This window comes from Staurois parvus, unplaced genomic scaffold, assembly GCF_062004578.1.
Source record: "Staurois parvus isolate SC_StPar_1 unplaced genomic scaffold, SC_StPar_1.0 ptg000162l, whole genome shotgun sequence".
Classification (NCBI taxonomy): domain Eukaryota; kingdom Metazoa; phylum Chordata; class Amphibia; order Anura; family Ranidae; genus Staurois; species Staurois parvus.
In genome coordinates, this window is record NW_028317958.1 from 6,732,501 (window position 1) to 6,756,490 (window position 23,990).

At 45.8% G+C, this 23,990-nt stretch overlaps 1 protein-coding gene across 1 annotated transcript in view; it reads right to left on the reverse strand.

The window, feature by feature from the left end:
* The window catches only part of EOGT (EGF domain specific O-linked N-acetylglucosamine transferase), a 93,273-nt gene that overhangs the window by 37,832 nt on the left and 31,451 nt on the right, over positions 1 to 23,990 (reverse strand). The window contains exons 7-8 of the mRNA XM_089676020.1: positions 12,730 to 12,836; positions 5,795 to 5,898 (exon numbers count right to left, since the gene is read on the reverse strand). Of these exons, the coding sequence (XP_089532146.1) occupies positions 5,795 to 5,898; positions 12,730 to 12,836 (211 nt within the window). The remainder of the gene's footprint in view (positions 1 to 5,794; positions 5,899 to 12,729; positions 12,837 to 23,990) is intronic.

Consider the following 23,990-nt stretch of genomic DNA (forward strand, 5'->3'; position numbering starts at 1 on the left):
TGGTTTTTTTAAGCTCAAAAAAATGCTGGGAAAAAAACATTAAATAAAAAACACTGGTAATAGCCTTTAGTAGCATTTTAGTAGTGTTCAGGAGCGTTAGCTTTTTATTAGCATTTTTACAGTACACGAAGAGGAAAAAAAAAAAATTAGAAAAAGCTGTTAGGAGCACTTTAGTAGCATTTTTTTCTGCTGGATAATAGCTTCTAGGAGCTTAAAAAAATGCTATTGTGCATGGAGCCTTAGGCTCCATGCACACTAGTGGCTTTTTTTAGCTCAAAAACCGCTGGAAAAAATGCTGGTAATAGCAATTCTCAGTAGCGTTTTAGTAGCATTTTAGCAGTGTTTAGAAGTGTTTAGGAGAGTTAGCATTTTTTTGATGTTTTTACAGTACATGTAGAAAAAAAAGCTGTTATTACTGCTTTAGTAACGTTTAGTGTTTTTTTTTTTCTTCTGGAAAAACACAAAAAAAAAAAAAAAAACTACAAAAACAATTTTTTTTTCTGCTCCTAGATGCTGAAGCTCAATGGAGCCTTAATGCGCTGCCTTCTTGCACTGGAAGACTGAAATTTTTTTTTTTTTGTGCCGCCATCTTGGAATCAGGGGGTGACTGTCATTGCCTGATCACTTAGTCCTCATGCACACTGGACATTTTGATAACGCTGGTAATGTTACCTGTGTAAAGTCATGTCAAAAACCCAAGTTTTTCAGCTTTTTTTTAGTGTTTTTGCATTAGCGTTTAGCTGCGTTTTCCTGCGTTTGCATTTTTTACTGTTTTGGTTTTTTTTAAAGTCCAAAATGCAGGTTTGTGGCATTTCACCGCATTTTTCAGCGTTCGAGCTTTTTTACAGCTAAAAAAAGTCCTCTAGAAACCCACTAGTCCTGGGTTTTTTCCAGCCAAAAAACATTGATTACAGTCTATGTGTATGGACACATAGGATAACATGCTGGGGGGGTTCACTGGCTGTAGGAAAAAACATCAAAAGCCAAAAACAGCCGCTGTAAAAACGTCCCGTGTGCATGAGGACTAAATCAGCCCGTGTGGAGGAGCACCACCGTGCAGGCAGAGATATACTGTCTTGCCTTATGGGATGTGTGACATGCAGCATGTGTGTTTGTGGATAGGGGGGAGATGGGTATTGTCAGACCAAGGGTACATTGTCCTTTTGCTTAGGTGAGGAATGAGGAATTGAAAGTAACAGGAGTAAAAAAAATCTTGCAGCAAACAGCAAAAAAACAGCAAAACAGCAAAAAAAAAAAAAACGAATGCAAATGTGTAACAAGAGAGAAAGAATGATGCCAAGCAAAGTATCTGAGTAGAGGTCCACTTTAACCGAGCACATGACCCCAATGCACTGTCAGGAAAGCAGCCCCGTTCATGGATTTAAAAAGGGGCTCATTTACAGTGAAGGAAATAAGTATTTGATCCCCTGCTGTTGTCACCTTCTCACCAAGCTGCTTGGCGATAGTTTGGTAGCCCAATCCAGCCTTGTGTAGGTCTAAAATCTTGTGCAAGGATGGACAGCTCTTTGGTCTTTGCCATTCTGGAGAGTTTGGAATCTGATTGTTTGATCGCTCCTATGGACAGGTGTCATTTATACAGGTAACAAAATGAGATTAGCAGCACTCCCTTTAAGAGACTGCTTCTAATCTCAGCTTGTTACCTGTATGAAAGACACCTGATAGCCAGAAATCCTTCTGAATGATAGGGGATCAAATACTTATTTCCCTCATGAACATGCAAATCGGTGCATAATTTGTTAGACATGCATTTCTTTTGAATTTTTTGTTGCTATTCTGTCTCAGTGTTACAATACACCTACCATTCGATTTTTAGACTGATCATTTCTTTGTCAGCAGGGGGATCAAATACTTATTTCCTTCACTGTATAACCGATGTTATGTTTCACAGAACTATTGTCATTAAACAATCGCGGTGCGCAGCGTGCAGGCTACAGTATCCTGCGGAATTCTCCTAACGCAGCAGATAAAAGTCCATGACTACAGAAGAGCAGGTTATGTGACTTTGACAGGTCATGTGATCTGACTTTCCATCCAGATTTACGTCATTTAATAACTTCCTGTTCATTTTTCTTGCATTCTGCGGCAGACTCCTGAGGCCAGAGGAGCGCAATGTACACCTATAACGCATACTGCTGTCCTTTCTAAATATGCACCCATAATCCTGCTTTTCAAATAGACCCCCCCCCCCTTGCACACCCCCCCCCCCCCTGCACACACACCCTTCCTTAATGTGGTTGTAAACTCTTACATATTCCCAGTCAAGTGACTGACCTCAGGTGATATCCAGAGATGAATCTAATCCTCCTACACAAGTTGTACCTGTTTATCTGCTGTCCTCTCTTTACAGCCATTCCAAGTGCTGGATATATAAAGCTTGTTTGAGCTTTCAAAGTAGAGAACTGAAAATACACACTGCAGAGATCATTGAGAAAAGGTCTGAGAGCTGATTGGAGGGAAGGGACACCCCCCTTCACGCAGTACACAGGAACAATGCTGAGGCTGTCAATTTGCTGGAGCTCCCTCCCCTGTCACCCTTTTTCTCTTGGTGTCAGAAAACATGTCAGAAGTGATTCATGCAGATAGCAGAGGAACTAGGCAGCAGACAAAAATGACAGTGCTCTGGACCAAGACAAGTACACACTATAGAGGGATATGTTTTGTTCATATTTTATGTCTGAGTTTTACAACCACTTTAACCACTTCGCACTGGCGCCTCCTGGCCCTTTAAGAGTTTCAGAACCCGGGAGGCAGGCAAGGTTTTAGGGTCATGTGACCGCCATGATTCACTGTCACATGATCAAAAAAGATCCCGATCGAAAGGGGAGATCAGGACCTTTCCGTGAGTCATGAACATACAGTTGTGTTCAAAATAGTAGCAGTCAGACATCACTAACCTGATCAATCACTGTTTTTGGTAGAAATGATATTTCTACATGGCAAATAATTTACTAGCAGGTGTAGTAGAGTAATAGAAATCCAAAAGACCCAACAGTCATGACATGCATGCTGCGGATTCTGTGTAATTGAATCACTAATTGAAAGGGGCATGTTCAAAATAATAGCAGTGTGGAGTTCTATTAGTGAGGTCATTCATTCTTTGATAAACGGGTGGCAATTATTGCCCTTATTTAAGGAAGGAAGGCAGCAAATGTTGTACATGCTGGTTACAGTGCATTTCTCTCTGAAATTCTGAGGAAAATGGGTCGTTCCAGACATTGTTCAGAAGAACAGCGTACCTTGATTAAAAAGTTGATTGGAGAGAGGAAAACATATAAAGAAGTACAGAAAATGATAGGCTGCTCAGCTAAAATGATCGCAAATGCTTTAAAATGGCAACCAAAATCTGAAAGATGTGGAAGAAAGCGAAGAACTACCATTCGAATGGATAGAAGAATAGCCAAAATGGCAAGGACTCAGCCAACAATCAGCTCCAGGAAGATCAAAGAAGGTCTAAAGTTACCTGTGAGTACTGTTACAATTACAAGACGCCTATGTGAAGCCAAGCTATCTGCAAGAAGCCCCCGCAAAGTCCCACTGTGGAAAAAAGACATGTGCTGAAGAGGTTACAATTTGCCAAAGAGCACATTGACTGGCCTAAAGAGAAATGTGGATTGATGAAAATAAGATTGTTCTTTTTGGGTCTAGTGGCCGGAGACAGTTTGTCAGACGACCCCCAAACACTGAATTCAAGCCACAGTACACTGTGAAGACAGTGAAGCATGGTGGTGCAAGCATCATGATATGGGGATGTTCCTCATACTACGGTGTTGGGCCTATTTATCGCATACCAGGGATCATGGATCAGGTTGAATACATCAGAATACTTGAAGAGGTCATGCTGCCTTATGCTGAAGAGGAAATGCCCTTGAAATGGGTGTTCCAACAAGACAACGACCCCAAACACCAGTAAACGTGCAACATCTTGGTTCCAGACCAACAAGATTGACGTTATGGAGTGGCCAGCCCAATCCCCGGATCTTAATCCAATAGAAAACTTGTGGGGTGACATCAAAAATGCAGTTTCTATGGCAAAACCAAGAAATAGAGAAGAACTGTGGAATGTAGTCCAATCATCCCGGGCTGGAATACCTGTTCACAGGTGCCAGAAGTTGGGTGACTCCATGCAACACAGATGTACAGCAGTTCTCAGAAACAGTGCTTATACAACTAAATATTCATTACCTGATTCAAAGGAGAGCAAAATCTTCAAACATTTTTCAGTTTATATAGTGAATGTTTGAGTTTGTAAAGAAGAATACAAACACTGCTATTTTTTTGAACAGTCTAATATTCACTTTTCTTCAATTTTTTTTTAGAGGAACAACACAAATTTGATATATTTTTCTTCATGTTTTGATTTGGAATAGAATGTTTAGTGTTCCCAATGCATTTGTGTGGATGGAAATAAAAGCTATTAGAAGGATTTTCAGCTTTATTGACTTTTTTCAACACACTGCTATTATTTTGAACACAACTGTATGTGCTGGGAGCGAGCAGGGCGTGCGTTCTAAGCACATATGTATTTTATAATTGCACGCAAATATGTGGCCACTTGGCGTCAAGGTCCAGATGCTGAGAGGCCGCATATTTGCGTGCACTCAGTGTCAAGGGGTTAAGCTAGCCATAGATGGGTCTGTTTTTTTCGTTCAACCAACAAAAAAATTGACACATTCAGAGTGGATGGAGGAATCCTCCCCACTGTGTCATTGTATTCTGACAGCAGGGAGACTTCCCCGTCATCACAATACAATGATCGAGCAGACATTTTCCAACAGGACAGCTGAACAGAAGTCAATTAGTAGATCAACTTCTGCTCAAACACAAAAGTCATATATGGATAGAAATATGGCCGGTCCCAACTGAACTGGACGAATTTCAGTCCATCTAAGGGCAGCTTTAGTGTCTAACAGTCATATACCAAACAGCTCATAATAGCAGAAAAGATCTGGATCAGGAAAAAAAATGTAATTACTGCGTCACGACTGGGAAGATTTATCCCTTCAATTTGTCCCAGTCACCACACTTCCATAAAGGGAATTGCACTTCCATGTTCCATGAATGAAAACTCCTCCTACAACCTTTAACCAGTGCTCAGCTGGACACTGAAGGAAGTCACAAGTCTGCTATATACTGCTGATGAGAAAATGTATTTAGCAGTTTATATTTACTAAAATTGCATTTCCACTTTGTGTGTACTGTGGGAGACCAGATATAGTGAATACAGGGTCCTGGCTTTACTTTAAGTTTACCATAACCATAATTAACCATTTCTGTACTGTGCTGGCAGATTTAATTATCAGTTGTAGATTCAAACTCTGTCTGTTCTAACAAATGAGTTAAAGAGCTCGATGCTTGGGTTTTGCTTCATATGATAATGTACTTTTAAAAAACTGTTCCTACATCTAATTAAAGGCAACAGAAAGCTGCCTATAGTGTCCTATGTATAAAACTGCTCCAAAGAAACAGCTTGAAAGGTTAGAAATAGTTTTTTCTTAGGTATGCTGTGTGAATGAAAAAAAAAATATAGCGTTGGGTTCTCAAATTTGACTGCAAAAGTGACAATAAATATAGATTTCGCTTAGGAAATCTGCTAATTCACATTACAAAGGAGATCTGTACTATCCAAATACTGGATTGTAGAGATGGGAGATATAGCAGAATACAGACTTCCTTTATCACCCCTGGAGAATGCAAACTCTGGTGCCGCTCATTCTGATATATCACTTTGTATATTTGTTTTCCCTGAAAAAAGTCATGAATTAAAGCTACTTACCGTGTCCCACATGATTATCTGGACATCGGTACTGAATGAGTTGTTCACATGTTGTGTTATGTAAAGATTAGCAAAATCACAAAAGTGATGATACATATTTACACCTGAAAAAAAAGCATACAATATAACAGGCTGTATGTATCAACTTGTTTGCACAGTTTTTGTCACAATTTCCAATCCGGCGCATTTTGAGTCATGAAAATGGTTCTAAGCCGCATGTTGAGCCAATGTTGATGAGAGCGTGTCTTGGGAATCATTATTAAACAATGACCTCATTTCATGTCCTAAAGCAGAACTAAACTTTCTAAATCAACATTAACTATTTTTAATCCTTATGCTGCTAGCATTAGTAAATAGATAGGAATGTATATTATATTTGCTTGTTTCTTCAGTTGCTTCCTGTTTTCTGATGTAGGCCAAAACGATGTCAAAGATCCCAGGAGTCTTCATGGGGGAAGGAAGGGTTTTTTCAGCTAAGCACACCCTCGGAGTGCATGCCTAAGCTAAGGGCAGATGGATTCAAGGAAGTAAATTGCACTTTGCAGAACGATGCCCTGTGCGGCTCTTTGCAGCAGCTGAAAGCCGGCTTCTTTCCCTCTCCCTTCCGCCAGCTGTCAGCTAGTGAAGGGAGAGACACAGACATAGAGCATCATTCTGTCCCCATGCCCTACTATACTGATCCCCATTCCTGTGCTGCCCACATCTTATTCCCCCAGTGTGTCTGTCGGCTTTCCTTTCCCGCCGGCTGCTGCAAGTACGCAGGGGATGGAGAGTTGGGAAAGGACCGGTAAATACGTAATTCCGGTCCCCCCTTCATCCACTTCAACACTCGTTTTTTTGTTCTTCTCTGTCTCTCCAAACCACCCCCCTCCCTTCTCTAGTATTCCCAGGAAGTCGTTGAAGTAGTAAAACAGAAAAGGCGGGGCATCAAGAGGCTAAACAGGAGAACAGCTCTCCTATGTTGAGAACTGGGGGTAAGAGTAGGTGTGCATGTTCAGAGTTGTACCCCAGAATAGGAATCACTAGTGGGGGAATCTCACGTCAGATTCCAGGGCAATGTGTAAGCCAGGGATTTTTTAGGTAAGGGCGGGGGGGAGGGGGGTGTAATGGGTGGGGCAGGGGGAAGGTCCATGATTTGAGTTGTACATATCCCCTTTCCTTTGAACAGAAACACAGAATGAGAAGAAAAACATCAAAATGGGTATGAGCGGGATTATTCTCATGATCTATAATGTGAAAGGTTTAAATGATTTAAAAGATTAAATGAGACGCTTATACAGGAACCTGAAATAAAGAAAAAGTTAAGGGATGAAAGAGAGCAATTTTTTCTTCTGAATGAAAAGGAGGGAGTCTCTGTGGCTACTATTAGGGAGGCACATAAGGCTTACATCAGGGAAATTTTGATAGCCACAGGGACCAAAAAAAAGAAAGATCGTGAGAGAAAAATAAAGGAGTTGGCGGAGGAGTTATATAGATTAGAACAGGAACATAAGAGAGACACAGAGATACATCATCAGGTCATCCTTAAAAGAGAAGCGTTAAAGGACTTGTTGGAACGGGAGGCAAGGAATATTTTTAATAGGGTCTCGAAGGAAAGATATCAGTGGGGGAATAAACCAGGAGAATATCTGATGAAAAGTGTGAAGGAAAAGAAATCAATGAACTATATAAAAAGAATAAAAGACGAAAAAGGAGAACTGGTATATTCCACCACTGATATTGCGAAAACATTCCAAAAATAATATAGTAGGCTGTATGATGTGAACCCCAAAAACCAGAAGGTAACCGAGGAACAAAAAGAGAGGGAAAAGTTGGGAATACCTAGTGGCAGCAGACCTGCCAAAATATTAGAGGAAAAGTTAGCATCCCTAGAACGAGCAATCTCCCAGGATGAAATAAGTACGGCCCTAAAGAATACAGTGGGAGGAAAGAGTCCAGGACCCGATGGGTACACGGTGGGGTATTACAAGAAGTTTAAAGATCTATTGACCCCTAAACTCTGTACATATATGAATGACCTAGGACGGGTGTCGGCAACCCGCGGCTCCAGAGCCGCATGCGGCTCTTTTTCACCTTGGCTGCGGCTCCGGAGCACACTGCCCACCAGGTGACAGGCAATAAGGCAGCAATGGGCAAACTACGGCCCGGCGGACCTTTTAATCCGGCCCGCGGAGCTAGGCTCCTCTCACAGTCCACCCTGAAGACCGGTGTAGCATGAAAATCTGTCTCCTATGAGGATCTGTCCCCCTCGACGTATCTGCGCATGTGGCGCAGATCGCCGATTGGCTACTAATGCCTGAAACTGGCACATGCGCAGATACGTCGAGGGGGACAGATCCTCATAGGAGACAGATTTTCATGCTACACCGGAACGGCGCGGGAACACGGCGAGAGGAACGCGCGGAGCAAAGGTAAGTGAATTGACACAGGGGGGACTTGGGGACTTAATATGGGGGATGAATTAATATGGGGGATGAATTACTATATGGGGGATGAATTTTCAGTTTTAAAAATGTGGCTCTCAAAATAAATTTCAATTGTGGTTTTGGCGAGATTTGGCTCAGTTGAAAAAAAAAGGTTGCCCACTACTGACCTAAGGCTATGATTGTGATTATGACGATACACTGTGGCCCTGATTAACCCTTTGCTTACTGGGCCCTTAAACCCCCTTCATGACCAGAGCGCTTTTTGCAATATATGCAGTGTCGGATTTGTTTTAAATGTTGCAATGGTTTTGCGGCTCCCAGTCTTTTTTTCCCTCTCGGAAACGGGTCCAAGTGGCTCTTTATGTCTTAAAGGTTGCAGACCCCTGCCCTAGGAGAAGGAATGGTAATAAGAGAAGAATTGCTCCAAGCATATATAACAATCATTCTTAAAGAGGGGAAGGATTGTTCACAATGCGCCAGTTATAGACCCATAGCATCATTAAATACAGACACAAAACTCTGTGCAAAAGTATTAGGTACCAGGTTAAAGGAGTTGATGCCGGTATGGATACACTTAGATCAGGTAGGTTTCGTCCAGGCAGAGAAGAAAGGGATAATGGCCTAAGAACACTGCTTCTCTTACAGAAAGCAAGGAGAGAACAGCTGCCGACAACCATCCTGTCGACTGATGCTGAAAAAGATTTTGACAGGGTGGACTGGGGATTTATGATAAACAAGCTAGAGGTTTTAGGAATAGGGACTAGGATGTTAAAGTGGATAAAGGAGCTTTATAATGACCCACCAGCAGCAGTTAAGGTAAATGGACCCCTTTCATGGTTTTTTTAAAATGTATAATGGCACTAGACAGGGATGTCCATTATCCCCGTTGCTATTCGTTATATCCCTGGAACCTCTGTTGGCAACAGTAAGAGAGTGTAGATGTTAGTGGAATTAAAATAGGAGAGGTGGATCACAAGGTGGCAGCATACGCAGATGACATGCTGTTTTATACTGTGAACCCCAGATTAACGCTACCTAACCTAATAGGGTTATTAAAACAGTATGGTGAGCTGTCAAATTTAAAAATAAACCCTACAAAATCAGAGATTTTGAATGTTAATATTTTAAAGAAAGAGAAGCAGATCCTACAAAAAGACTTTCCATTTACATGGAAGGAGAAGGAACTTGGTTATCTGGGAATAAAGTTAACCCCCTCAATAAAAAATATATATCAGGTAAATTATATTCCATTAATAAATGAAATAAAGGAAAAGTTGAGAAGAATTTCAAGGGGTAGGGTCTCCTGGATCGGGCATATAAATCCTTTTTCGTGATAATAAAAAAATTGATACTTAAATATATATGGGCTAATAAGAAGCCGAGAATCAAATATGAAGTTTTGTGTAATAACAAAGAGAAAGTAGGATTAAATCTGCCCAACATTAGGAATTATTATACTGCGGTGATGCTGTCATGAGTTGTAGATTGGACATACAATTCACAGGAGAGGGTTAAAATGGAAGGTATTTTAAGTAATGCACATCTTGAGAATATTATTTGGATACCACGAAAATTTTACACTATGGATGAGATTAGCAGCACGTTGACACGGGAGAGTCTGGGATGGAGTACACAAGTATATGGGATGGAAGTATAATTCATTGTTGATTCCCCTGGTGGGCAGTGAGTTTTCCCACCAGGGAATGACAATATTTTTGGGAAGTGGTTTAAAAATGAGGATGCACTTCTAAGGGATATAGTAAATAAGGGGGAGTTGTGCACGTTTCAAGATTTAAAAGGAAAAAAAAAAAAAAAAAAAAAAAGATTTGTTGTACTAGATGAAATGATATATTTTGTTTCAAAGCTTCCCCAACCACTGAGGATGCCAGAGGATATGCTCCCATTTGAGAAAATGCTGAGCTCTGACAGTCCTAAAGCATATTACTTCTAAGATATACAAGATCCTTACTGAACTCATGGGGGCGGGTCCTCCATTGCTCTTAGAGAAATGGGAAAGGGAGCTGGGAATGAAAAATGAGTGACCAGCAGAAAAATAAATTGTTTAAATTGACACATGGGGCAATGAACATGAGCACAGCTGAAATGAATTATAAATGTTTAACTAGATGGTATTTTACACCGAGTGTGGCACATAGACAGAGAAGAGAGGTATCACCGTTGTGTTGGAGGGGATGTGGACTTAAGGGAACTATGGCACATAAATGGTGGGACTGTCCCAAAATACAGATGTTTTGGCAGGACATAATACAAGTTATACAAGAGATACTGGGGATCACTATGCAGAAAGAGCCGTAGGAGTGTTTATTTTATAGGTCAGAGATACCAGTGAAACAATATAAAAACAGTACATTATACCATCTAATTAGTGCGGCTAAGGGACTTATTCCCAAATTTTGGCAGGTACAGGAGCACCCAACACTGAGGGACTGAATTGATAGAGTTGATTATATAAACAAGATGTAAGAGCTATGCCATACAGATGAAGAAAGAATGGAAAAGTTTAGAAAGAAATGGGTTAACTGGTATCATTTCAAGACATCTAAAAAATATCTGGAAGTAGTGGGAGCTCTAGACTGCCTGACATAGGAGAATTGAATTGAACGACCAAGAAGTGTATATGAGGAGAGGATTAAAGAAAAGAGATATAGCTATGGACAGGAAATGATGTAAAAAGTTGGACAGAACGGGAGGGGGGTCAGGGGGGGATAATGCAAGGTTTGTATTTATTTTCTGATAATTATAAAAGAGTGTTGTTTTAAGTATTGGGAAAAAATGTTTAATAAAAGATATAATTTAAAAAAAAAGAAACAAAACAACAACAGGGGTTTAGTTTGCACTAATTTGCAAATACATGCGGAAGCTGCAGAGCCAATGCATGGCACCCCAGTATTATCTGCATTCCTAACACTATAAATTTACATAGTAGTAGCACATGCATAATAATGGATAGACTGAGGGCAGGTAAGCCTGAAGGGAGCTCACTCCTCAAGGCTGGCTTCACACTGATCCCACCAAAAATTTGGCAAAAACGCATGTGCATTTTTACAGGACATATGACTCAAAAACTGCACCAAAAACACACCCATTGATTTCAAAGGGTATGTGCATTTTTGGAACATTTTTTTTTTTTTTTACTACACCAAACCTGCACCAAAAATGTAAAAAAGTAAGATTTTAAAAAAACACACCTGACCCACAACGTATCAGTGTGAAAAGTTTCACAGGAGTACATGGTCACACATTTTTTTAAACGCAAAAGCGAAAGTAATATGGATCATTGCGAAACCAACCTAAAGGCACAGGGGCGCACTGGACACCCAGCATATAGCACAATGGCAGCAAAGGTGTCCAGTGCACCCCCTCATCAAATTAAAAATGGTACAAAGAAACAGCAACTGCCCAAACATATAACAGGCCTTATGAACACAGCCGCAGGTCCTAATGTGATAAGTGTGATCCCAAGATCCCAAGAGTGATCCCAAATGTACACTCTCTGTGTTTGGGGCCGTACACTTACAGCCACATGCCTGTCAAATTAGGACCTGCGGCTGTGTTCATACAGCTGCTGTGTCCCCATAGTGTAACATAGACTGCCTGCACACTGCAATAGCCACATTAAAAAACATTGATTCACACTGTACAGGCCACAGCACCCATGTGAATGAGCCCATAGCAGGGGCGGACTGAGAACTCATGGGGCCCCTGGGCAATAGGGGATCATGGGGATCATGGGGCCCCTGTGTCGTTACCCAAACTCAAAAAAGCCTATGAAAAAGGTACCAGGGGCATCTCATGGGGCCCCCTACTGACCCCGGGCCTACAGGCAGTGCCCGAGTTTCCAAATGGTCAGTCCGCCCCTGGTCCATAGACCTCATTCACACAAAAAAATGCATCAATTCAATACAATTTCATCTTTAAATTTAGCAGGAATCTTGTAGGTTATGTAATGTTTGTGTCCGCTAATAATGATTTTCATGTATCTTTAGTGAAAATTTTGTTTTAATATTTTGGGAGGGGGGGGCTCTCAGGTAGGTTGTATGGTGCGGATTTCTAACAGCAGCCCTGCTTTCTGCTTCAGGCGTCACTTCATACAACCCAAACAGGAGCTGGAGGGCCTTCCGCTGTCCGCGTACTGTTGCAGAAAAATTCAAACCAAAGCCAACTCTGTGCATTTGTGTACTTGTGTGTGTAGTGAGACAAAAAAAAAAACAACAGGGGTTTAGTTTGCACTAATTTGCAAATACATGTGGAAGCTGCAGAGCCACTTCATGGCACCCCAGTATTATCTGCAGTCCTAACACTATAAAGCCAACTCTATGCATTTGTATATTTGTGTGTGTGTGTAGTGAGACATTCAGTGCAGTTCAACTAATCTACAGTCACAGTCCAAACCTGGTTTATTTATGACACTCATGTATACAGGCCAAAAAAAATGGGCTCAGTATAAAAGGTCTAAAATTCTAATAGACTGCTTCAAGGGACAATTACCTGCATCCAGCTTCATGATATATGTTGGTATTTCAATGATGATGCTACAGTGTCCATCCTCTATAGGTCTGAAGGTTAAAGAGCTGTATGTCTGCAGTTCTGCAAACCTAGGGATTCAAAGGAAAATGACTATGAATGATGGTTTCACTTGTAAAGCATATGTCTAGGCCGCTGAGAGAGTGAAACATTTGATGGTAGTCTCCTCATATGCAGCACACTGAAATCTATATGATTATACTAATGAGATAATTCTATGATACTTGATTCAGGGGACAGCGCCATGACGTCATGGGCAGCAAGAAAACTGGTTGGTGGGAGTGAATGGCAGTGGTGGATCACCAGTTTCCCACTATCAGAAGAGACACCGCAGAGGGTCCTGTGACAGCAGATCAAGTTATGTAATAAGGTTTTTAGAACAGCTTTTCATATTGTGAATAAGTGAGAGGTATTGAGGAGGGAGGGTTGATTTTTGCCTGGAGATGGACGTTAATGTGGAGCTAAACCTCCAGAAATACTCACCTCTGCCTTCCAGTGATGCAGTGGTTACATCCCCCACCAGTCGCTGTCATCTTCTCCCCGGCTACGTGCTGGCTTTTCAGCCTCGTGATTGGCCAGTGGTGGAAAGATGTCATCCCACGCATGCACACGCATCATTTTCCCAGTCTTTGCACTGCTGGCACCTTGGCTGGTATTTTTTTGATGCATCTCACATTTATTGGACAGCATTTCAGTGTTTCCAGGTATCTGTGCTCTCATGTATTTCAATGGTATCTCCATTCTAGGAGTCTCATCCCTCCAGCACCATTATGTCTGCTAAACCATTATGGCTCCCAGCCAAGACAAGTTCCAAAGTGCCAATAGGAAACCACTGTGTCATCCAAGCATACAAATATGACTTCCTACTGGATAATCCCACTGATCATACTTAAAGGAAACCTGCAAATAGAGAAATACGTGACTACCCATGCTTTCCTCCTTCTGAAAATGCTAATTGTCCGACTATCTATGGCTTCAATCCTGTGAGTTACTGACACAGAACAAGCAGAAAGTGTGGTCAGAGGAAAGACAGAAGTTCAATTCTGCATGCTTTTCTGGGTCACTGAATGTACTGAAGCCAGTGGATTGCCATAACAGTCAGGCAGCTAGCATGGTAGCCCATATAATCCTCTCCATACAAGTATAAGTTCACCTTTTCACAAAAAAAAAAAAATAATGGTGATCTAACAGCCATCACACTTCCTCCCCATCCCTGGTGCACTGACCTCCGTGGGCGATTAGCTGTTACTAAAACAAAAACAACCTGCGCCACAAGAACTATGTGAAAAATTTGAAAGTGAATGCTGCTGTGCCTTGATAAGAATCAAAAAGATTGATAAAAATCAAAAAATCAGTGAAACAAGAAAATAGCGAAAAACATGAAATTAATCAAAAATAATTAAACACAAATCATAATAAATTATGTGGTTATAAAATAAATATCCAAAACCACCAAAATGAAAAAAATATCAAATTTGTGTCCAAATACAAAAAGTGATAAAACCAAAAACAAAGAAAGTGCCCTTTAAACATGCAAATAGTGCTCCAAAAAAATGTTAGGATAAGTGTAATACAGAGAAAAGACTCCACGGATGTACACCTTTCTGGGAATACTGATGTATTCCGCACTCACCAGAGATAATAATAAATTGCACTTTATGGATACAATTAGAGATAAGCGAATCGAAGTAGGCGAAGTGGAATTCGAGTCGAATATTGGAAAATTTTCGATTCGTGCCGAATCCGAAAAATAGCCTACTTCGGACGCGCGAATCGAAATTTTTCCTAAAATGGCGGCGGACATGTGCGGCGACGGAGCGGGGATGTCTGGGAAGGCGCGCAGACAAGGCGCGCTGACCCATAATGCATTCCTTAATGACATGTGATCGCATTAGCCAATCAGCAGCCAGGCAGCCAGCACTGTGTAATGGTCGAGCTATAAATAGCGGCCATTTTAGAATTCTTCATTTGCCTCCAGTCATTCAAGAGAGGCAGACCGCTCTGTATTAGGGACAGAGTTAGGGCCACAGAAACGTTACTTAGGGACAGAGAAGCATTACTCAGGGACACAGAATTGTTAATGAGGGCCACAGAATCGTTACTTAGGGCCAAAGAAACGCTAGTTAGGGCCACAGAATTGTTACTCAGGGACAGACAGAATTGTTACTGAGTGCCAAAGAATTGTTACTTAGGGCCACAGAAACGTTAGTTAGGGCCACAGAATTGTTACTCAGGGACAGACACAGAATTGTTACTGAGGGCCACAGAACTGTTACTGAGGGCCACAGAAACGTTAGTTAGGGCCACAGAATTGTTACTCAGGGACAGACACAGAATTGTTACTGAGGGCCACAGAACTGTTACTTAGGGCCACAGAAACGTTACTCAGGGACACAGAATTGTTACTGAGGGCCACAGAACTGTTACTTAGGGCCACAGAAACGTTAGTTAGGGCCACAGAATTGTTACTCAGGGACAGACACAGAATTGTTACTGAGGGACACAGAATTGTTACTGAGGGCCACAGAAACGTTAATCAGGGACACAGAATTGTTACTGAGGGCCACAGAACCGTTACTTAGGGCCACAGAATTGTTACTCAGGGACAGACACAGAATTGTTACTCAGGGACACAGAATTGTTACTGAGGGCCACAGAACCGTTACTTAGGGCCACAGAACCGTTACTCAGGGACAGACAGAATTGTTACTGAGTGCCAGAGAATTGTTACTTAGGGCCACAGAAACGTTACTCAGGGACACAGAATTGTTACTGAGGGCCACAGAACTGTTACTTAGGGCCACAGAAACGTTAGTTAGGGCCACAGAATTGTTACTCAGGGACAGACACAGAATTGTTACTGAGGGCCACAGAATTGTTACTTAGAGCCACAGAAACGTTACTCAGGGACACAGAATTGTTACTGAGGGCCACAGAACCGTTACTTAGGGCCACAGAATTGTTACTTAGGGACAGACACAGAATTGTTACTGAGGGACACAGAATTGTTACTGAGGGCCACAGAAACGTTAATCAGGGACACAGAATTGTTACTGAGGGCCACAGAACCGTTACTTAGGGCCACATAAAAGTTAATCAGGGACACAGAATTGTTACTGAGGGCCACAGAACCGTTACTTAGGGCCACAGAATTGTTACTCAGGGACAGACACAGAATTGTTACTGAGGGACACAGAATTGTTACTGAGGGCCACAGAACCGTTACTTAGGGCCACAGAAACGTTAATCAGGGACACAGAATTGTTACTTAGGGCCACAGAATTGTTACTCACGGACAGACACAGAATTGTTTCTTGAGGGACACAGAATTGTTACTGAGGGCCACAGAACCGTTACTTAGGGCCACAGAAACGTTAATCAGGGACAGACACAGAATTGTTACTGAGGGACACAGAATTGTTACTGAGGGCCACAGAACCGTTACTTAGGGCCACAGATTTGTTACTCGGACAGACACAGAATTGTTACTCAGGGACACAGAATTGTTACTGAGGGCCACAGAACCGTTACTTAGGGCCACAGAATTGTTACTCAGGGACACAGAATTGTTACTGAGGGCCACAGAACTGTTACTTAGGGCCACAGAATTGTTACTCAGGGACACAGAATTGTTACTCAGGGACACAGAATTGTTACTCAGGGACACAGAATTGTTACTCAGGGACACAGAATTGTTACTCAGGGACACAGAATTGTTACTCAGGGACACAGAATTGTTACTCAGGGACACAGAATTGTTACTCAGGGACACAGAATTGTTACTCAGGGACACAGAATTGTTACTCAGGGACACAGAATTGTTACTCAGGGACACAGAACTGTTACTTAGGGCCACAGAATTGTTACTCAGGGACACAGAATTGTTACTGAGGGCCACAGAAAGGTTACTCAGGGACACAGAATTTTTACTGAGGGCCACAGAACTGTTACTTAGGGCCACAGAATTGTTACTCAGGGACACAGAATTGTTACTCAGGGACACAGAATTGTTACTGAGGGCCACAGAACTGTTACTTAGGGCCACAGAATTGTTACTCGGACAGACACAGAATTGTTACTCAGGGACACAGAATTGTTACTGAGGGCCACAGAACCGTTACTTAGGGCCACATAATTGTTACTCAGGGACAGACACAGAATTGTTACTGAGGGACACAGAATTGTTACTGAGGGACACAGAATTGTTACTGAGGGCCACAGAACCGTTACTTAGGGCCACAGAATTGTTACTCAGGGACAGACACAGAATTGTTACTCAGGGACACAGAATCGTTGAATTAAAGAGTATGTCAGACAACACGCAGAGGAGTGGCAGAGGAGGCAATGTTTTAGGAGCGAGCAGACGTGGCAGCAGAGGAAGGGGTCGAGGCAGCACTATTCGCAGCCAGAGGCCAGTGCTCCCGGTGTCATCCAGCGGTCGTGTCTCCACCGACAACCCTGCCGTCGTCGATTGGTTGGCTCGGTCGTCTTCCTCTTCCCAGGTCACCTCTGACACCTACAGCCAACGGTCGGTGGGTATGTCAGACACAACCGTTAGTTGGCATGGCCCGGGACCAAGCCCACTGAAATCACGTGTCCTCTACCTGCCCCTGTCCTTTGGTGTTCCCTCACCAAGCGAAGTATCGCATGCTGTGGGCCCAGCCCCACTGTACAGTGAGGAAGAGCTAACAGAGGGCGGTCAGGAACGGGGGGAGACATCCGCCTTTTCAGCAGCCAGGCGAAGAAGTAGTGGTGAGGAGAGTGGCTCGGTAGCCGGTCTAGAGACAGGTCTGTCTCCTGACCCAGACGCAGCCGAGGGGGCTAGTAGTGAGGCGGAGACCCTACTTGATGATGAGGAGGTTGATCGCACTTGGCAGCCTCGTCGTCATCAGGCAATTTCTTCCGCATCATCAGGAGAAGAGGGTGGCAGCTTGGCAGCGAGCAAAACAGTCGGTGGGTTGCCCAGGAGACAGCAGCAGGGTCGCAGCAGTGTCAGTGGAGGCAAACGGCCACGGAGTAGAGCACCAGCTCCACTGCAGCCTACCACCACGGCCAGTAGTGGTGCCGGTGTGCACGGAGGAAGCAGCAGTCAGCCAGTGAGGAGTATCGGGGGCAAAGTTTCCTACTCGGCGGTGTGGCAATTTTTTGTCAAGCCGCCCGAGGAAGTAAACGTAGCCGTATGTCGACTATGTGGCCAGAAAGTCAAGCGTGGCCAGGGGGCCCATGTTGGGACTATAGCGTTGCGGCAGCATATGCAGCGTCGCCATTTGGTGGCCTGGGAAAACCGTGATAAAGATACGGCGGTTCTGCCCGCCCCAGCCCCCGCTCCATCACCCGCTCCGTTACTTGCTCCGTCACCTGACGTCAATCGCCCTCCATCAGCCAGTCAAGGCTCCAACACCTCTCCTGAGGGGAGTTGTCGCTCGTTGGCATCTTCCGCTCGTTCAGATGCTCCTTCTCCTGCTACTCCTCTTCACGGATTCTGTCAGCAGTCTTTCTTGGAATCCGTTTCCAAGAGACAACAGTTTGCGAGCACGCACCCGACGGTGCAAAAGCTGAACGTCCTCCTATCCAAGTTGCTGGTGCTGCAGTCCCTCCCTTTCCAAGTGGTGGACTCAGCACCTTTCCGAGAAATGATGGCTTGTGCCGCGCCGCGGTGGAGAGTGCCAAGCCGTCATTTCTTCGCCAAAAAGGCAGTGCCAGCCGTGGATTCACATGTAGAAGAGATGGTGGGCCAGTCTTTGAGCATGTCGGTCTCTGCCAAAGTGCACGGCAGCGCCGACGTGTGGAGCTGTAACTACGGTCAGGGACAGTACATGTCATTTACGGCCCACTGGGTGAACGTGGTGCCGTCACAGCCGCACCAGCAACTTGGACAGGTCACGCCGCTTTTGCCTCCACGTTTGCACGTCCTTGGTCTGGCAAAGATGTCCGCCTCTACCACCTCTTCTTCCGCCGTGTCCTCAGCCGCCACCCCCGTGCCAAGTCCCATTACCCGACCGGCATATCACATGTGCAGGGCGCAACGGTGTCACGCTGTGCTGCACCTGGTATGCCTTGGCGAACGTAGTCACACAGGGGAGGAACTTCTCAGTGTAATGAACAGAGAAATCGACAGATGGCTGTCTCCGCGCAAACTCAAAATCGGAACCATGTTGACCGACAACGGAAAGAACATGTTGTCTGCTCTGCGTCAAGGAAGGTTGTGCCATGCGCCATGCATGGCTCACGTGTTCAATCTGGTTGTCAAGCGGTTCCTAAAATCCACCATCCCACTGCAAGACATCCTTAAAATGTCACGTAAACTTTGCATGCATTTCAGCCATTCCTACACTGCAAAGCACACCCTCCTTGAGCTGCAGCGGCAGAACGGAATTGCACAGCATCGCCTGATCTGCGACGTTGCAACAAGGTGGAATTCAACCCTACACATGTTAGACCGCCTTTACGAACAGCGAAAGGCCATCACCGATTTCCTGATGTTACAAGCGGATAAAGGTACTCCCCTGTGTAACTTTGATGTCAGCCATTGGCAGCTCATGCGTGACACCTGCGCTTGCTCAGGCCCTTTGAGGAGGCCACGCTATTCGTGAGTCGGCAGGACTATGGGATGAACGACGTCATTCCTCTGTTGCACGTCCTGGAACAAATGCTGTTAACAATGGCTGGTCAGGGTGCGGTAGACGTGGCGCACAGATCTCAACGCCACATGACCCCTGTGGGGGCAGGACAGGAATAAGAGGAGGAGGTAGAGGAGGACATTTGTGCTCAGGAATTATTGAGTGAAATGGGTGGTTTTTCCACTCAGCGGACAGGAGTGGAGGAGCAGGAGCATCTGGTAGAGGAGGAGGAGGAGGAGACAGAGGACCCAGACGCACCGTGGCAGTATGCTGTGGAGATGGAGGCAGGGAGTCCCTCGCATTCCTTGGCACAAATGGCTTATAGCATGCTCGGTTGCTTGCGTAGCGACAGCCAAATAATAACCATCAGACAGAGGGATGACTTTTGGCTGTCCACCTTGTTGGACCCTCGCTACCGTTCAAAAATGGTGGCCTTTTTCACACCTGCTGAGAGGGAGGCCAAAATAACGTACTATAAAAACCACCTATGTAGTCAGCTGGTCTCTGCCTTTGTGCGCCAACGTCCATCCTCAGACACTGTGGGCCATGTGCGCTCGCGTTCCGCTGCCATGGCAGCAGGGGAGGGGTGGGGTGGTAGGAGCAGTGGCAGCTCCACCAGCAGCGGCTGCCTCAGTCTGCAGTCGATGATGAGTAGCTTTCTTCACCAGCGCAGTGAGGAAACTACTAACCAGCCGCAGCAGCAGCAGCATCAGGTGGACCTGGAGCAGGACCTCAAACAACAGGCTTGGGCCTACTTGGACAGCACCCTGCCAACCGAGGTAGACAATCCCCTTGACTACTGGGCAACGAAACTTGACCTTTGGCCCCAACTAGCTGAATTTGCCCTTGAAAGGCTGTCATGCCCGGCCAGTAGCGTGGCATCGGAGCGCGTGTTTAGTGCGGCAGGAGGTATTGTAACTCCGCGGAGGACACGACTGTCCACCCAAAGTGTGGAGAGACTCACGTTTGTGAAAATGAATCAGGCGTGGATTAGTCTGGATTTCAAACCACCAGTTCCTGACACAACTGACTAAATCCGCCATGAATCATGCCTCAAACATGTGCCACTTTCAGGTCTCCTCACACACTGCTGGTGTGTTGAATTTTTTGACATAGGGTGCTGGCAGATTACGGGCCTCCTATAGCTGCTGCCAGGCCCCTAATCTGCCATAGGCCTCTATATACCGCCTCCTCATGCTGCTGCCAAGTCCAGAGTCTGTCATGGGTCCCTGTACGGCCTCCCATTGCTGCTGTCTCCATCGCCACACTCTGCCATGTGCCACTTTCAGGTCTCCTCACACTGCTGGTGTGTTGAATTTTTTGACATAGGGTGCTGGCAGATTACGGGCCTCCTATAGCTGCTGCCAGGCCCCTAATCTGCCATAGGCCCCTATATACCGCCTCCTCATGCTGCTGCCAAGTCCAGAGTCTGTCATGGGTCCCTGTATGGCCTCCCATTGCTGCTGTCTCCATCGCCACACTCTGCCATGTGCCACTTTCAGGTCTCCTCACACTGCTGGTGTGTTGAATTTTTTGACATAGGGTGCTGGCAGATTACCGGCCTCCCATAGCTGCTGCCAGGCCCCTAATCTGCCATAGGCCCCTATATACCGCCTCCTCATGCTGCTGCCAAGTCCAGAGTCTGTCATGGGTCCCTGTACGGCCTCCCATTGCTGCTGTCTCCATCGCCACACTCTGCCATGTGCCACTTTCAGGTCTCCTCACACACTGCTGGTGTGTTGAATTTTTTGACATAGGGTGCTGGCAGATTACGGGCCTCCTATAGCTGCTGCCAGGCCCCTAATCTGCCATAGGCCCCTATATACCGCCTCCTCATGCTGCTGCCAAGTCCAGAGTCTGTCATGGGTCCCTGTACGGCCTCCCATTGCTGCTGTCTCCATCGCCACACTCTGCCATGTGCCACTTTCAGGTCTCCTCACACACTGCTGGTGTGTTGAATTTTTTGACATAGGGTGCTGGCAGATTACGGGCCTCCTATAGCTGCTGCCAGGCCCCTAATCTGCCATAGGCCTCTATATACCGCCTCCTCATGCTGCTGCCAAGTCCAGAGTCTGTCATGGGTCCCTGTACGGCCTCCCATTGCTGCTGTCTCCATCGCCACACTCTGCCATGTGCCACTTTCAGGTCTCCTCACACTGCTGGTGTGTTGAATTTTTTGACATAGGGTGCTGGCAGATTACGGGCCTCCTATAGCTGCTGCCAGGCCCCTAATCTGCCATAGGCCTCTATATACCGCCTCCTCATGCTGCTGCCAAGTCCAGAGTCTGTCATGGGTCCCTGTACGGCCTCCCATTGCTGCTGTCTCCATCGCCACACTCTGCCATGTGCCACTTTCAGGTCTCCTCACACACTGCTGGTGTGTTGAATTTTTTGACATAGGGTGCTGGCAGATTACGGGCCTCCCATAGCTGCTGCCAGGCCCCTAATCTGCCATGGGCCCCTATACCGACTCCTCATGCTGTGACGTTGCAACAAGGTGGAATTCAACCCTACATATGTTAGACCGCCTTTACGAACAGCAAAAGGCCATCACAGATTTCCTGATGTTAAAAGCGGATAAAGGTACTCCCTGTGTAACTTAGATGTCAGCCATTGGCAGCTCATGCGTGACACCTGCCGCTTGCTCAGGCCCTTTGAGGAGGCCACGCTATTCGTGAGTCGGCAGGACTATGGGATGAACGACGTCATTCCTCTGTTGCACGTCCTGGAACAAATGCTGTTAACAATGGCTGGTCAGGGTGCGGTAGACGTGGCGCACAGATCTCAACGCCACATGACCCCTGTGGGGGCAGGACAGGAAGAAGAGGAGGAGGTAGAGGAGGACATTGGTGCTCAGGAATTATTGAGTGAAATGGGTGGTTTTTCCACTCAGCGGACAGGAGTGGAGGAGCAGGAGCATCTGGTAGAGGAGGAGGAAGAGGAGACAGAGGACCCAGACGCACCGTGGCAGTATGCTGTGGAGATGGAGGCAGGGAGTCCCTCGCATTCCTTGGCACAAATGGCCCATAGCATGCTCGCTTGCTTGCGTAGCGACAGCCGAATAATAACCATCAGACAGAGGGATGACTTTTGGCTGTCCACCTTGTTGGACCCTCGCTACCGTTCAAAAATGGTGGCCTTTTTCACACCTGCTGAGAGGGAGGCCAAAATAACGTACTATAAAAACCACCTATGTAGTCAGCTGGTCTCTGCCTGTCTGCGCCAACGTCCATCCTCAGACACTGTGGGCCCTGTGCGCTCGCGTTCCGCTGCCATGGCAGCAGGGGAGGGGTGGGGTGGTAGGAGCAGTGGCAGCTCCACCAGCAGCGGCTGCCTCAGTCTGCAGTCGATGATGAGTAGCTTTCTTCACCAGCGCAGTGAGGAAACTACTAACCAGCCGCAGCAGCAGCAGCAGCAGCAGCATCAGGTGGACCTGGAGCAGGACCTCAAACAACAGGCTTAGGCCTACTTGGACAGCACCCTGCCAACCGAGGTAGACAATCCCCTTGACTACTGGGCAACGAAACTTGACCTTTGGCCCCAACTAGCTGAATTTGCCCTTGAAAGGCTGTCATGCCCGGCCAGTAGCGTGGCATCGGAGCGCGTGTTTAGTGCGGCAGGAGGTATTGCAACTCCGCGGAGGACACGACTGTCCACCCAAAGTGTGGAGAGACTCACGTTTGTGAAAATGAATCAGGCGTGGATTAGTCTGGATTTCAAACCACCAGTTCCTGACACAACTGACTAAATCCGCCATGAATCATGCCCCAAACATGTGCCACTTTCAGGTCTCCTCACACTGCTGGTGTGTTCCATTTTTTGTCATAGGGTGCTGGCAGATTACGGGCCTCCCATAGCTGCTGCCAGGCCCCTAATCTGCCATGGGCCCCTATACCGCCTCCTCATGCTGCTGCCAAGTCCAGAGTCTCTCATGGGTCCCTGTACGGCCTCCCATTGCTGCTGTCTCCATCGCCACACTCTGCCATGTGCCACTTTCAGGTCTCCTCACACTGCTGGTGTGTTCCATTTTTTGTCATAGGGTGCTGGCAGATTACGGGCCTCCCATAGCTGCTGCCAGGCCCCTAATCTGCCATGGGCCCCTATACCGCCTCCTCATGCTGCTGCCAGGTCCAGAGTCTCTCATGGGTCCCTGTACGGCCTCCCATTGCTGCTGTCTCCATCGCCACACTCTGCCATGTGCCACTTTCAGGTCTCCTCACACTGCTGGTGGGTTCCATTTTTTGTCATAGGGTGCTGGCAGATTACGGGCCTCCCATAGCTGCTGCCAGGCCCCTAATCTGCCATGGGCCCCTATACCGCCTCCTCATGCTGCTGCCAAGTCCAGAGTCTCTCATGGGTCCCTGTACGGCCTCCCATTGCTGCTGTCTCCATCGCCACACTCTGCCATGTGCCACTTTCAGGTCTCCTCACACTGCTGGTGTGTTCCATTTTTTGTCATAGGGTGCTGGCAGATTACGGGCCTCCCATAGCTGCTGCCAGGCCCCTAATCTGCCATGGGCCCCTATACTGCCTCCTCATGCTGCTGCCAGGTCCAGAGTCTCTCATGGGTCCCTGTACGGCCTCCCATTGCTGCTGTCTCCATCG